General features: G+C 54.0%; 1 protein-coding gene across 1 annotated transcript in view; it reads right to left on the reverse strand.

Annotated features, from left to right (window-relative positions):
- PPP2R2C (protein phosphatase 2 regulatory subunit Bgamma) overlaps positions 1 to 15,975 on the reverse strand; it is a gene marked incomplete at its 5' end in the record, with an annotated part of 138,767 nt that overhangs the window by 19,896 nt on the left and 102,896 nt on the right. Inside the window, one exon of the mRNA XM_081249310.1 lies at positions 6,322 to 6,486. Coding sequence (XP_081105436.1) covers positions 6,322 to 6,486 — 165 coding nt within the window. The remainder of the gene's footprint in view (positions 1 to 6,321; positions 6,487 to 15,975) is intronic.

The following is a 15,975-nucleotide window of genomic DNA, read 5'->3' on the forward strand; positions in this document are numbered from 1 at the left end:
CCCAGAGCCCCTGTCACTCGTGGTGGGCTCCATCCCACCTCTCTCCCCTGCCCTAATTATTTTGTAGTTGGAGGGCTCCGAAACAGCAGAAATCTCTGTCCGAGCTTTTTTTTTTTTAAAATAACTTTGCATAATTAAGGCTCTCGTGGCCCTAGCTGGTTCCCTGACAATCGCATCCTCCTCTCTGGGTGTCACCGCTGTCACACACGGGGGAAGGGAGAGGAGCCCCCTTCCCGCCACCCTCGCCTAAGTGACGTGAAGGGACCCTGGGGAGGCTCTGAATCACCCGTGATCCAAGGAAACAGAAGTGAAGCCTGAGGTGCGGGCCAGCCTTCCTCTCCAGCCTTGCACACAACTCTGATGTGTCCCTCTTCTGCTTACAGCCCTCCATGGTTCCCAGTGCCCGCAGCATCAAGGTTCAAGACCCCGCATGTAGCTGCCAAGCTCCTTCCTAGCTGGGCCCCAATCGGCCTGCTGCTCCAGCTTCACGTACCCAAATTCCCAGGGCCTCGAACAGGGTGAGGCAGGCAAGACCCCTAGGGCACCACACTGAACAAGTCACTCTGGGGTCGCCTTAAATGAATGCCTCCTTCCATGTTGTGACTTAGGCATCTCGCTCGCCTTATCCTAACCCTTGCCCTGCCATACACCAGGCAGCAGGGCAGAGCCAAACTCTGGGTGACCTCAGGCAAGCCCCTTAACCTCTCTGAGCCCAAGTTTCCTCACCTGGAGGACAAGCATCGTTAGACCTCCAGAGGTAACATCTAGAAGCACCTGGCCCAGTGAGAGACTTGAGTAGCTGTTCGATAAAACTGCATAACTGTTTTTATAGTTATTTTTCACATTGTTTTCTCTCCCTGAAATTTCCTTTCCCATTTTTAGCCTCTGTCTTTCTCACCAACTCCTGTACATCCTTCAGAACCCCAACTCAAACATCCTGTTCTCTGTGCAGCTTGCCCAGATGTTCTCCAAAGAAATCAAATGCTCACCCTTGCTGCCCGCACAGCCCCGGGATGTCCTCTTGTATGGCATCAGTGAGGGTGCCTGGTCACCTCATGCAGCTGTGAGCTCTTGGGGTAGGGGGCTCTGCCTTTGTCATCGGTCATCCCGGCATCCCTGCCCAGCCTGGAACCAGGCTCAGAGCCCAGTCTTGCTCACAGAGTGGACAGAACCTTCTGGTGCTGCCTGCCCATGGGGCCTCTTCTCCGTGCCTTTCCCGACATATTTCTCTCCCCACCTGGTATGATGCCACTTACATATCTAGGCACAGCAGTGAGACCTGTATCTGCTAGAAGTGGCCTCTGGAGGCCCGTGGCTTTTGATCTGTGTCCCTCTCAGTGGCACCAGCTATGTGCCACTCCTCACTGTCAGCACGTGGGTGGTCTTCTCTGGGCATGGGTGGGGAAGTGGGGGGTAAACGGAGCAGGCAGAATTGATCAGATGGGGCTGGGATGAAGGGAGGTCAGGGCTGATGGAAGAACTGCCCTGGCTTGAGCCACACGCTCAGGGACAGTGGCGCAGGGCAGTGACAGCCTGGGGAGAAACATGGACATACGGAAGTGGGGCTGTAGGTCTGCAGAGGTGGAGCGCGCAGGAGGAGCCGGGCCTGAAGGAGCAGAAAGGTCCTGCCCAGTCCTTGCTCCTGGCTGCCCTGGCAACGGGTCCTTCCTCTGCTCTGATATCATACGAGAACCTCCACTTGAATGACGAGCACACGTACCCAGCCTAGTCCCACCTTCCCACCTTGGGCTCCAGGAGGGGGGGTGGTCCCTGCAGCAGAGGGAGAAGCAGTGGGGTTGCGGATCACAGGGTACCTGTCGCTCCCGCACGATGCCACTGTTGGGGGAGATGCCTCCTGTGAGGCCACCTTCCCGCCCCTGCCACCCTGCCACCGGGAAGGCTGAAGCCGTGCAGCGGGAGCAGGGACAGGCGGTCACTCTAAGGCGGTGGGCACAAGGAACCCTCACTGATGAGGAGTTAACAACTGTCATTCTCTGCTTATAACTGTCCCCTGCTCAGCACCGTGTGATGGACCCCGTTGGATAAAATAACATCCACCCAACTGTGGCCCCCCACTCCGCAGGATCTGCCCCCCACCTCTCTGTCTTTGTACCAGTGGGGTGAAGCTGTCCTTTCACCCCACTGCAGCCAAGCCCCTCTCGCGGCAGGCCCCTCACTCCCTTCTCTCTGCCGCCTCTCGTCCCAGGCTCACTCTTTTTCATTCTTCAAGGTGCAGAGATGCCTCCTCCAACCACCTTCATTTAAAGCTGAGCACATCAGAGCAGCCGCAAAGCCTTCAGAAACTTGCCCGCTGTCACGCTCCTATTTACTTACCCGTCTGCTTGCTCCATAAAGGCAGGCGCCCTCTCTCTGCACAAAGCCTGCGGCCACCCCTCACCCTCTCTCACTCTCCTTTCTCCATTCAGTCCGTGGGCAAAGCCGACCTTCCGTGCGGATGCAGGACCCGACCCCCTCCACTCACCGCACCCACCCCGCTCGGAGCATCAGCATCTTTCATCTGGGTTATTGGGCTAATCTCCCAGCTGGCCCCCACTTCCACCCTCCTCTCAGCAGCCAGGGGGCTCCTATTAAAACACAGCCAGGCAAAGCCCCCTGTGGCTCCTGTCCTTTCAGAGTAAACCCAGAGCCCCCGCCATGGTCTGTAAATCCTCTGCATGTGGACCCCGTGCTCTCCACATGTGGAGCCTCCTCTCTCCTGCGCCTCTAACCTCACCCCCACCTCCCCCGACTCTGCTCCTGCCACACGGGCCTCAGGATCCAGCTACAGGGCCCTGGCTGTGCCCTCTGTTGGGGGCTTTACCCTGGCTCTGCCCCCAGATATCTGGAGCCTCTCCAGCAGAGGGGGGCTAGGTCTGGTCTTTCTACCCCAGATCCATTACCAGGGATGAGTCCTGGGAGTCTACCCCACCCAGACCCTTTAAATGGACCTGGCTCACCCACAGTTTCCATAAGAGTTCTTTGTTCTCAAGGCTTCTGTGAAGACTAAGTGAGAAAGAACACAGGCTGATAGGCATGAGACTACGGGAGCCTCTATCCTGGTTCCACCTAGCTGTGTGACCTTAGGGACATGTCTTAACCTCTCGGTGCCTCTGTGTCATAAACAATAATGGCCCCCAAAGACAGACGCATCCTCATCTCTGGAACCTGTGAACATGCTACCTCACGTGACAAGACTTTGCAGATGTTACGTTAAGGGTCTCGAGCTGCAGAGATTATCCTGGATTCTCCAGGTGGGCCCTCTATAATCATAAGAGAGAAGGAGGAAGGTCAAAGGCAGAAGAAGAGATGGCATGATGGAAGCAGGGGTTAGAGTGATGCATTTTGAAGATGGAAAAGGATCGTGGGTGACCTCTAGAAGCTGGAAAAGACAAGGAAACAGATTCTTCCCCGAAGCCTCCAGAAGGAATGCAGGCCTGGCGACACCTACATTTTAGGCCTCTGCCCTCTAGAACTGTAAAAGAATATATCTGTGTTGTTTTCAGCCACTGTTTGTTACAGCAGCCAGAGGAAACCAATACACTCGGTTTCCTCATCCATAAAATGCATAATCCAGTACCTCCATCACAGGGTAGCTCTCAGGACTTAATGAGATGTAAACTTCGAGCAGCACCTGGTGTGTAGCAAGCCCTTGACTAATGTTAACTGCGGTTCCTGCTTCACCCAGCATCGGGCTGTCACAGAATAGGGGTTCCACCAGGGGGAGCTATTGTCATTACCACCTATTCTAGGGAATCTTCGTGCTTCGGCACAGCCCTCCCTTTTGGCAGCCTCTGTGCTGTGAAAAGCAGAAATAACGGTCTATTTTGAGGATTCAAGCACAGTCGTTTCCATGGTTACCCTGTCATAATGACTAGCAGACAAAAGACCCGGATTTCTACTGCTTTGGAGAAAGACAACACGCTGTGGGCTGGGTAGCAGCAGCCCGTGCTTCCTGGCTCTGCCCTTGACGGGGAGGAGCCTGGGGAAGCCACTGCATTTCTCTGACCTCGGTTTCCTCATCTGCCCAACGGCAGAAGTCAACACGTGATCCACCTGTGATCCGGGACGCCCTTCCTTCAGAGAACAGAAAATCACGGTCTTATCTGTTGAGAAAATGATGCTGTGACCATTCATCTCTGGGGGTGTCTCTATCAGCCATCCCCTGAGTTCTGAGTAGTAACTAAGTATATGGATAGAACTGAGATGCAAAGAATGGGTCCTAACCTCCAAGTCTCTTTATAAAAAGACCTGGCTCCAATAACAACCATTTGTTCTGATTAAAAATAACTACCTAATTGGCAATCGTCTGCTTGCCAGACGAGGGCTAAGAACAAACGCGATCTGGAGAAAGCAGACAGCAGGGCAGATATCTCCTCGACTCACGACTTATGGCAAATTAAAGGAGGGAAGGAAAACAGAAGCTGCAACGTATTGTACAAAGACTGATGAACAATCCTGTCACTGGCATTAATGAGAAAGTGCAGAATATTGAGTTTGAGAATGAAAAGAAAATTCTAGAAAAATTTAAAATACATTTTGGATGCAAATTAACTCTCATAGAAAACCTACGTAAACCAATAATCAAAAAAGATTTACACTTGAGTTTTACTAAGACTTCAAGAAGCTGATATATGATACTAAATATTCTAGGGAAAAAAAGAGAAATCAGCCAGCTCATTTTACAAGAGAACAATCATCTTAATAAAACTGGGCAAAGAGTGTAGGCAAAGAAAACTAAAGGCCAACTTCATCTATGAACATTTATGCCAAAAGCATAACTTTTGCATTTATGCAAAAATTTCCTGCCCTCAGTGTCACCAGGCACTGAAAAAGCCCCTGGTAGTCAGAAGGTGCGACGTCTCTCCCTTCATACCTTGGCCGTGCCAAAGCCTTCTGGAACTTCTGGAGAGGCAGACTCCTCCGTGGCCCTATAGTTAATTAATACTCACCACAGCCCCAGGAGAGGGGATGAGAAATTCAATGGAGTTGAGTCATCAAAATAAAGTTACAGCTCTTGCACTTGACTTTGTGGGCTGATTCACATGCAGCTCCACACCACCGGGCGTATGATGAGGACGTGCCTGGAATCCATGCCTGGGCTGGGGAAATGTATGAGTGGTGGCCACCCTGGTGGGTGGCTGCTTGTTCAGACCCCAGGGAACCAGCTAACACAGTTACAGAAGCCGAGAGGGGCTCTGACTCTCACATCCAGCCCACGAAGAACGTCACTCAAGCAGCGTGGGTGGACACCAAACCATCTCTATTCTCCCTAAATTCCATCCTGCACACACACTCAGGGACAATTTCTGGAAGTATTTTTTTTTTTTTTTTTTTTTCTTTGCGGTACGCGGGCCTCTCACTGTTGTGGCCTCTCCTGTTACGGAGCACAGGCTCTGGATGCACAGGCTCAGCGGCCATCGCTCACTGGCCCAGCCGCTCCGCGGCATGTGGGATCTTCCTGGACCGGGGCACGAACCCGTGTCCCCTGCATTGGCAGGCGGACTCTCAACCACTGCGCCACCAGGGAAGCCCAATTTCTGGAAGTATTTCTTTCCATGCTTTTCTGTTTCCATTCTTTCGGTGAAGTAGCCATTGCCTTGCTTTTCTCCCCCAAGGAAGCTTTAAACATCATTCCCCCATGTCATTAAAAACCTCCTAAGTCAGTATTTTAAATGTCTGAACAATATTCCATTATATAGACATCATCATCTGGCCACACTGGTGCCTTCCCATCTTGGAGCCTTGGCCCCTGCAGTGTCCCCCTTCTAGAAGATTCTTCCCCCAGAGATCTGCATGGCGCACTCCTGCAGCACCTCAGAGAGACTGTTCCACTGTAACCTCCTCAGTCAGTGGCACTGACATGACCCTCCCTACACTCTGCTTTTTTGGCGGCTGTTTACACCACTCACCACTTCTGGACATCACATCGCTGCAGACAGTCCTGAGCCTGAGTGCCTGGGGGCTGGGGCAGCACTGTCCTCTCTGGCTGCCCAGGGAAACCAGGCTCCCGGGGGGAAGACAGTGACCCTGTCCCTCCCAACAGCCCTCTGCCTCCTTCACCCAGTCTTTCATAAAGCCCTCCAGGGGCCAACTGGCCACCACTCATTCATTTGTTCACTTGTTCATTCGTTCATTCATTCAACAAGTGTGTATTTCCGGACACTGCTGTAGGCACTGGGGTGGATACAGAGATGAACCGAAGCCCCCGTCCTCCCGGCTGGGGCCACGTCTGCTCCCTGCCCCCACCCCGCAGGCTCCAGCACCGGGACGGCCCCGCCCACGTCTACCGCCACCTGGGCCCCGGCGGGCATGCGCACTTACGTTTGGAGTGCTTGTCGCACAGGGCAGCCGCACGCATGTCGCAGAGGCGCAGGGAGCCCTTGCTGCTGCTGTAGACGAAGAGGTTACAGTGGTGCGGGTGGAACTCAGACGCGGTGATCACCTCCGTCAGGTCCTCCATGTTGGCCGGCTTGATGTCCACGATGTCTGGGTGGCCGAGTCAAGGAAGGGGCGGCTCTGCCTTTCCCAGCTCGGAGACCCTCGGGTTTCCCGACGCCTCTCCTCGGTACACCCACCTACCCCGCGTCTGAGCTGGCTCCGTTCCTGAGACTCCTGGACAAACACCCCGCCACGCAGTCCCCAAGCTGCAGACCTGACTGTCGTCGAACAGCCTGCCGGTTGTCCCTTCTGGGTGCCCGCCCACTGTCCCCATAAGGCGGGACTGCCGCCTCCTTCCTGACCTGTGCCCTTTCTCCAGCCAGTGCCCATCCGCTGCCCGGCCCCACGCAGGGCAACCCTTGAGGCTTCTCCCCTCTGCCCCTCCTCTTTCAGTTGCCAAGCAGGAGGCCGGGGGCGTTTGTTGAGTGCCTACTACATGCTGGGCTGTGGACACACTAGGTGTGAACAACTGCAGTTCTCCCCGTCACTCTGTGGATCGTGTCTGAGCTCAGTGGACAGGTATCGGTTGGTTCCCCTCCCCCCCCCGCCCCGCCCCCACTCCCTTCCGCCCACAGCATCAAGACTCTGCTTTGGGGAAAAGGTCCTCTGCTTTTCTGGGTTTTCAGCTCTAACGTGTGCCTTCCATTCCCACTCACAGTCACCACGAGGGATAAGCATATGACGTCAGATGTGCCAGGGCAGGGGCTCCAGACACTGGGAACGCCGGGATGCAGCTGTCATCCCTGCGGGCTGGGTGGCGTGGAGAGGAAGGGACTGTATCTGCTGCCATGACAAGGGGAAACCCGGAGCCTGGGGGTGGGGCAGACCGCCCCAAAGACGGAGTGGATGGAGAGAAAGATGTGTCGGTACCTTTAGAATCCTGGGTGAGGACTCACCCGAAAACGGTAACCCCTGGACGGTTAAATATAGGACCCAATAAGTCCATTTTCTGTTTAGCGTCAAGAATTTTGTCGCCTGGAAAGGAAGTATCTCTGGCTGAAAGGCTGGAGCCCAGAGAGGGTAAACAACTTGTCCAGGGTGACTCAGCAGTAAGTGGTGAGGCTGGATTCCTGTCCATTCGCTGTTGCCTACAACAGCAAATCATAACCCCTTGCTGTAGCATCCAAGGCCTGGCATACCCTGGCCTCTCTCTACCTTTCTGGCTTCAGATCCTACTAGTCGCTCTGCCCTAAAGGCACTTTCCTCTCGAACAGCGACACCTTCGGTCTCTGGTCTCCCCAGCCCCGTGGGGGCTCTGCACAGCCCGTTCCCTCTGATGGAAATGCCCCCTCCTCCCTCTTCTTTGCATGTGAGCTCTGGATCCAGAGAATGCCAGCTCTGCCACCTCCTGGCTGTGTGATCCTGGGTGAGTCCCCCCCACCATCCAACCAGCTCCCCATGCCTCAGTTTCCTCATCTGTAAAATGGGCTAACAGTTCTATCCTCATAGGTTTGCTGTGAAGATGAGAAGAGGCAAAGCCCTTGGCAACTGCCTAACACATCGCAGAGCTCAACGAATGTCAGTTGCTCTTATTATTTTTTATTATCTGGAAAATACTGATTGAAACTCTGACATTCATCTGCTATCAGCACCCCCTCCTCCACCTGCTCCAGGCTGCTTCGTCTCTCAGTAAGAAAGAGGCATTTTCTGACTTCTGTAAACCGTAGAATTTAGAAAACATCAGAAAAGATGGTTGAATCTGTGCAATCAGAGGAGGGTCTCTGTGCAGATGCTCAAATCTTGCTTGCTAGAAGCACACCATTAACCAGAAACTTAGGATCACATCAGAATAGAAAGAGAGGGAAAAAAGGAGCTATGTCGTCAGTGCCTGAATTGGTTTCCCAGGAAACTGTGGTTTTCTGGTACGATAAGAAGCAGAGATTAAATCATGAAAAAGTGAGACTAAAGGTTAAGAGAGAAAAAGAGCCAAGACTTCTGGAACGTGAATTCCACCAACATCAGCCTGCAGCCCTATCCTTCTCAGCCTGAGCCCCCGCTGATGACTTCCCATGGGCTCTGCCTGCTTAGAACGGCTTTCATTTCCTACGGAACTTCAAATGGTGTCTGGAGAAAAAGTGCCGTCGTTTAAGAGATGCACATGAGTACAGCACCTGTCAGATGTTCTGCAAACGGGGACTGAGATTCTCCCACAGGACTTGGGACACAAAAGCCAAAGAGGGCCTGGGAGAAACAGAAGTGCCAGGCCTTAGGGCACACAGGTCCCGTTTGAGTCCCGGTTGTGTCACTTGTCAGGAGACGGGTTTTTTTTTATCGTGTTTCACAGGGTTATAGCTTCCTCGGGGAGTAAAGATGCCTTGCTTTGTAGGTGGTTCCCTCAACATCCCAGGGAGACCTGTCACCCGGCCTGAGGGGGCTCAGGCCGTTGTGACCTGTTGCTCTTGCCAGTGAATGGAGGGCAGAAGTGACGAGATGTCACTTCCAGGCTGAAGGTCTGAGAGCCAGCACGTGCTGTGCCGTGAGCCTCAGGGCACAGTCAGCAGGCTCTTGTCACCTCGGAGACTTTCTGATTGTTACTTCAGGATCACCTAACCCTCTTGACTGAGTCAGTGTCCAGACTCTTTCCTTCCCGGCCTCAAGGTGTTCTGGAATCCAGTCCAACAGAGAAGGGATCGGAGGTATGATGTCTGAACTCTGGCTAGAGAGAGGGCAGTGTGGTGGCGTGAAGCCTCCTCTCTCAGGCCCCCAGACCCTGGTCCCAGACTCACACAGGGGCCAAGGCCAAGCAAACGGGTGTTGCCTTTTGCTTGATCATAGAGCATGTGCTTCCTGCTTCCTGTTTCCTGTGACCCACAGCACTCTAACCGCCCCTGACCGCCTCACAACAACCATGCTCGGCTTTGGCCTGCTTCTGCAAACACTTGCTAGAACTCTGAACGAGGCCATGATGGCTAAGTCTGCGGGGTTCAGTCGTGTCTGCAGGCTCTACAGCTAACATGCCTGAACCAGGGCTACACACAGCCGGCCGAGGGGGGAACCCACGTGGACCGGGGACCCTGTGTGTGGGCTGAGGAGACAGTCTCCGATCCCTGGGTCCCATCAACAGCCGTGGACCACGGCTCTTACAGCCTATGCATCACTCGGGGAATCTCTCTTGCTGTTTCAAAGGACTGGATACAGTGGGTGCTGGGGAAAGATGATGTGAAGCACAGAGCTTCCTTTCCACCTGATGCTGGGGGAGGAAGACATGGCACAGTCATGGCCAGTGTGTGCCTCTGAATCCCAGGGCCCACAGCCTGACCCAGCACCTCCAGGACAGCACAGCGTCCTTCTGGGCGTGGCCATCCAACCGGGTCCACCATCATCCAGTCCCGGGACGGCTTCTCTAAGACCTCTGGCTCCGCTCGTCACAGAACGAGGATCTCCTGTGGGTGCCCAGCTCCGCACTGACCATCGGGTGTGTGAGAGCCAAATTATCGAGAGGGGCTGTCCCTACTGAATCCCCATGGCCACATCACAGAGCAGGGGCCTGGAGACGGACTCCTGACCAGCGAAGTAGGTGTGGAGAAGCCTCCAGAGCACGGTAATTACATCCCAAACAGACACCACAAACACTTCTCCGGGACTCCCACCTGAGTGGCCACATGCCTGTGGACTTTGAGACACTTGACCATACACAGTGGCCTGGACTTTGGCAGGACCAGTGCTGGGTTGGAAGTTGGGGGCCTTGGGCCAGGTGTCTGGTTTCACCTCTTTCTGGAATGTTCAGTTCCACATGCAGAGATCACTTCCATCTGTAAATCTCGGTTTCCCCTGTCTGCAAAATCAGGGGTTGAGTATGACCCCGGAGCGCCCTTTCATTTCGAGGATTAACCCACAGGTGGCTTCCCCCATGCCCACTTCAGAATCAGCTGCATGAATCCCACGTGTAGCCAGTGCTTTTTTCATGGCAGGACTGACCTCTCTTGGGAAGGAGCACAATTAGACTCATTTACAAGCCCCCCTCCCCCTGGCAAAGCTGGATGAATTATTCATGTTCTATTTTTCCATCTAGGTGTACTCCAAGTGTCTGATGGCTTTTGCTTAACTTTCACTCACACTTTGGCAGCTAAGAATGATTTTCCCTCCTAGGAAAGTTTGTCAGACACAGGTAGGTGGAGAGGGGATCAGGTCATGTGGAGAGGATGAAGGGAGAAAGTAGACTAGCTCTGGTCCACGCCCCTTGGCTGAGCGCGATGTATTTTTCTCCAGTGCAGTGTGTTGAAGGGTGTCTCCCCCCCGCCCCCCCCAACCCAAATACATGTCCACATCCTAACCCCCCGAGACTGTGAATGTGACTTTATTTGGGAAAAGGGTCTTTGTGGATATGATCAAGTTGAGGATCTCAAGATGGGGTCTTCCTAGATCACCTGGGTGGGCCCTAAATCTGATTACAAGTGTTTTTATAAGAGACACCAAAGGAGAAACAGAGACACCCAGAGGAGAAGGCCATGTGGCATCTGAGGCAGAGGCTGGGGGATGCCTTGGGCTGCAGGAGCTAGGAGAGGCAAGGAAGGAGCCTCCCCAGGAGGCTCCAGAGGAACACAGCCCTGATAACACCTTAACTGCAAACTTCAGGCCTCTGGAACTGTGAGACGATAGATTTCTGTTGTTTTAAGCTGCCCAGTTTGTGGAAAGTTATGGCATCCACTGGGAACTCAGACACCCAATCTGCTTCCTGGAAGCTGGGAAAAAGACACAGGTGTAATGCTAGTTATCATGGACAGCTTCCTCTGCCTCCATTCCAGACCTCTTCTTTCCCTGCAGTTCCCTGTTTTAGCAGCCCCAGCCCTGAAACGCAGAGCCAGGAATCAGGGAAGCTTCTGGATCCCTCCCTCTCCCTCCATCACATCCAGCCTGCCTCCGTGTCCTGTGCTCGTCCACCTGGAGGTCCCTCTGCTCTGGCCCTCAGCCCAGGCTGCCTAAGCCTCAGTGGGGCTCCCCGCCTCTGGTTAGCCCCCGTCTCAGCTAGAGTGAACTCCCTAAAATGGGGGTTGGGTTCCCCTACTCCCCACCCACAAGAGAAGGCCTTCTATTCAAGCTGCAAATACTGGCTGACCTATCTGTTTCACTCATCTGGGTGCAGGCAAAATCATTTATACCCCAAGCTCCAGTTTATACCAGACTGGTACCTGTGCCCACCTGAGATGCCCTGCGGGCTGATCAGATGGATTCACATCTGTGTCTGTTCAATCCTCTCCACGTGTGAGTGAGGTGCCCCCCTTTCTGTGGAGGAGGAAATGGGGGCTCCGCAAAGAGAAACCACTTGCTCGGGGCCAGGCAGAGGGGGACCAGCCTGGGACTGGAACTAAGCTGAGTTCCAGAACCTGCAATACACAGCATGCAGTATGCTGTGACTTGGGAGGCAAAGCAGAGTGGGGACGAGAACTCTGGCCCCTGACAGCCTGGGGCTGAATCCAGGCTCTGTCTGCTTGCTAGCTGTGTGTGCAAGTTTCTAAACCTCTCTGTGCCTCAGTTACCCCAAGTTCAAAATGTCAATGTTACGCCTTACCTCCTAGGGTAGCGGTAGGATTAATTAAGATGGTGCACGTGATGTGCTGAAGACAGGGCCTGGCAAGGAGTAGGTGCTTTGTAAGTGAACTCCTAAGAAGGCATGTGGCATAACACTGCAGGCAAGTGCTGCCTGGCTGCCAGGGAGCCTGGATTCCAGGCTTAAATCTGCCTTTAATCCATGCGGCGCCTCCCTTGGGCCAGTCACTCAAGTTCTCTGGACCAGTGTGAGCTGAGGCTCGAGGAACACGAGAGGAGAAACACAGCCATGGGAGCGTGGACAAGTGGGCAGGAGGGGCTGCCACCTCCCTGGGGCACCCAGGGGCCTGGGAAGATAGCTCTGGTTCGGGCAGCTGCCTGGCTCCAGTCCCCTTTTCCTTCAGTGGCCAAGTGTGAATAAGCACACATGTAACCCTCTAGACCAGGGGTTGGGAGACATTTTCTGTAAACGGCCAGAGAGTAAATATTTTAGGTTTAGCAGGCCACAAGATCTCATCTCATCCAGGCTGCTGAACTCCGCTTTTGTGATGCAAAAACAGCCACAGACAATATGGAAATGAATGGTGTGGCCGTGTTCCCATCAAGCTTTATAAACTGGTGGATTCATGCGCCCACCTCTCCCCACTGGTTTAGAAGTAGCCCAGGTTTAGAAGAGGGATTGCAATCCTGCTGTTGTAACAGAAGCCTCCCTTTATTGCTAGTGTGTAAGACGCCTGGGGGTCAGTAAAGCTCAGAAACAGGGGTTTGTCCTGTTCCATTCCAGAAGGAAGTCTGTGGTTCTTACTGCCAAGGACACAGGAATGTAACCCAGGTGAGCCTTTGCAGAGTCATCAGGTTTGCAGAGATTTTTATAGAAACTCCTTCATCTCTTGCTGCCAAGAGCATCACCTGGTGTCCTGAAACCAGTGGGGTGACACCAGCACCAGGCACCATGGCCGATCAGTTCGAAGCCACGCCGCTCCGTGGGATCCCACTGGGAGGGTCCTGAAACTTTGGAGAGAAGGTGGCTATGCTGCTGTGGCCCTCGCTCCTTTGAGATCTGAGGTGCACTTCTCAGGGCCTTGGTCTCCCTTACCTACCCCACGGGCACCGGTACGAGGGCCGTCACTCATCCCCTGGGCAAATCTCCGCTGACCATAAAATGAGTCAGGCACGTGAAATGAATAAACATCATTGGTTCGTTCCACCGAGGGGCTCCAGTGAGAAATAGGTATGGAAAGCACTCCATAAATGCCAAAGAATTACACAAGTATCAACTAATGTGACGGGGTTTAGCGGCTATACCACGACAAATGCTTGTAAAGACACAGCAAGTAACTGAGCTCTGAAACACAGTCAAACCCTTGGAGGGCTGCTGAGGGCAGCCCCCTTCAGGTCGGGCACCTGGATGTCCCTGCGGGAGGGACCGCCCACCCTCCAATCCCACAAAGGAGGAGAGGGAGATGAGGGTGGGGAGGTGACCGGCCCAGGGCCAGCGGTGGAAGCAGAGCAAGGATGGAATCCTGGCTTCCGAACTCCCAGCCGGTGTTCCTCCCACTGCCCGCTCTGTTCTGGAGTGACTGCACCTCCACACAGCGTGGAGCTCTCCCACGGGGTCAGCACCCGCAAAGGCCCTGCTGCTGGGGCTCGCTGGACGGGCTGTATCCTGGGCAAGCTGGATGTTGAGAGTGGGCTCCATGAGGAGAAGGATGTGGCCTTGAGCTCCACTGGCTGAACTGAGCAAAGTGTGGTTTATCCAGATGTCCTGGTAGGAGCACACGCTCAAGGGGGCAGGGGCTGTTACCATGGTGACCAGGCAGCTGCGGAGTAAGGATGGAGGTGGTTCTGCCAAAGGCCACAGCGCACGAGGTGTCCTACACAGGCCCCCCAAGGACGCTAGTGTGGAGGGGCCTGTAGGCCTCCTGCACAGGGAGGCAGTCTCGCTGGGGCATGGCCAGCAAAGCTGCTTTTTTTTTTTTTTTGCGGTACGCGGGCCTCTCACTGTTGTGGCCTCTCCCGTTGCGGAGCACAGGCTCCGGACGTGCAGGCTCAGCGGCCATGGCTCACGGGCCCAGCCGCTCCGCGGCATGTGGGATCTTCCCAGACTGGTGCACGAACCCGCGTCCCCTGCATCGGCAGGCGGACTCTCAACCACTGCGCCACCAGGGAAGCCCAAAGCTGCTGCTTTTCAGCAAATTTTCTCCAAAAGATGACCTGGCTACAAACATGAACTGTGAACACTCCGGCCTCATCGAGTCAGATCCTCCTGGAGGCTCCTGGCTACCTGTGCCTCTGTTTTACTTTGCTCAGGCCACCATAGCGAAATGCCACAGTTGGGTGGCTTAAACAATAGGAAATGATTCTCTCAGAGTTGTGGAGGCTGAAAGTGCAAGATCAAAGTGTCAGCAGGGTTGGTTCCCTCTGAGGCTTCTCTCACTGGCTTGCACCCATCTTCTCCGTGTGTCCTCATGTGGTCATCCTTCTGTATATGTCTGTGTCCTGATCTCCTCTTCTTATAAGGACACCAGTCATACTGGATTAGGACCCACCCTAATGATCTCATTTTAAAGACCCATCTACAAATACAGTCATATCCTGAGGCGCTGGGGGTTAGAGCTTCAACATACAGATTTTGGGGGGACAAAATTCAGCCCACAACAGCCTCCTTCCCTTCCCTGCTCAGAACCTTATTAACTATGATGGTGCAATCTCACTCAAAGAGAAGAACCAGGTTGCTGGGGCCATGCTGGGCCGTGGGAGAAGGGCTGTTCTGAGTAACCGCTCACTGCCCAAGCCCACTGAAACCCTGGAGTGTTTTCTCTGCGTGATGAGCCAGACTGCACACCTCTTCCAAAAGCCAGCTTATGTGATTCCCAAATGCTTAGACAGGCAAGAAGTGACTTCTGAGTCACAAAAACCAGGGCTCGACAATCTAGCCCCACTGAATAACAGCTGTGTGACCTCTGGAAAACTTCTCAGCCTCTCTGTGCCCTGCTTTTCTCATCTGTAGAATGAGTGGATACCATCTGCTTTGCAGGGCTGTAATGAAGATTTAAGGAGATGACATCTCCTTCATCAAGGAGATAAAGGTCCTAGCACATGGCTGGCACTTTTAGCAGCAATTAAAGTGAGTGAAATCAGAATCAGTATTTCTCTTCCTCTGAAACAAACATGAAATTAAGCAGGGTGCCAAAGGTATAATTGTTGCCTGGAAGGACACTCTGGAAAGACAGTGAGGGTTTGTGCTGGATTACATGCTTGTATCCAACCCGGCGTTGGGAGGGGAAAGCCAAGGTGGGACAGAGCTTGGACACACCCCTAGGTGGCTACCTTCTCACGGCACCGAGAAGGGGCGAACCAGACCCTGTCCCAACCTCTCAGGCCCCCAGCCCAGCAGTGAAACCAGATATTAGCCCCATGATGGATGCTCCAGGAGAGACATACACGGTGCATGTGATGAGAGTTATAACAAGGCCCTGACTGGTCTGGAGAGTCAGGGAAGGGTCCTCTGAGGCAAAGGCATTAAGCCGAGGCCAGAGGGTGAGTAGGAGTTATCCAGGCAGAGGGTCAGGCTGGGAGAAGTGTTCCAGGTGAGGGGGATGCATAAAGCTGGGGAGTTGCAAGAGGGCAGGCTGCTGGAGCCCCAAGAGGGAGGGACAGACGGCAGCTGACAGGGCTGTGGTCCGGGGTTTAATCAGGAGTGTGTTACAGAAGTGCCACAGAGGCCTTTCAGGAAGAGACAGGAAGCGCCATAGAGTTGCATGTCCCACCACCCAGAGGAAATGTGAGAAACATCGGACAGCTGCCAAAGCCCATGCATCCGGCCACTTAGGTTACAAATCAATCCCCCCTCTGTCCTGCAACAGTGCAAAAAGCACCTGCTTCCCCTAGGATATAAAACAAGAGCCAGAAACGTTATTGCATTGACAGGACTGGACGGACGATCTGAGTGACTGAGGGCTAGGAGGGCCGTGGGCAGGTGCACCCGCTTCTCAGAACGGAGAGAAGGACAGCGCCACCCACGCGAGCTGCCGCGAGGATCAAGTGTCG

This window comes from Mesoplodon bidens (genome assembly GCF_964165515.1).
Source record: "Mesoplodon bidens genome assembly, chromosome: 1".
Lineage (NCBI taxonomy): Eukaryota > Metazoa > Chordata > Mammalia > Artiodactyla > Ziphiidae > Mesoplodon > Mesoplodon bidens.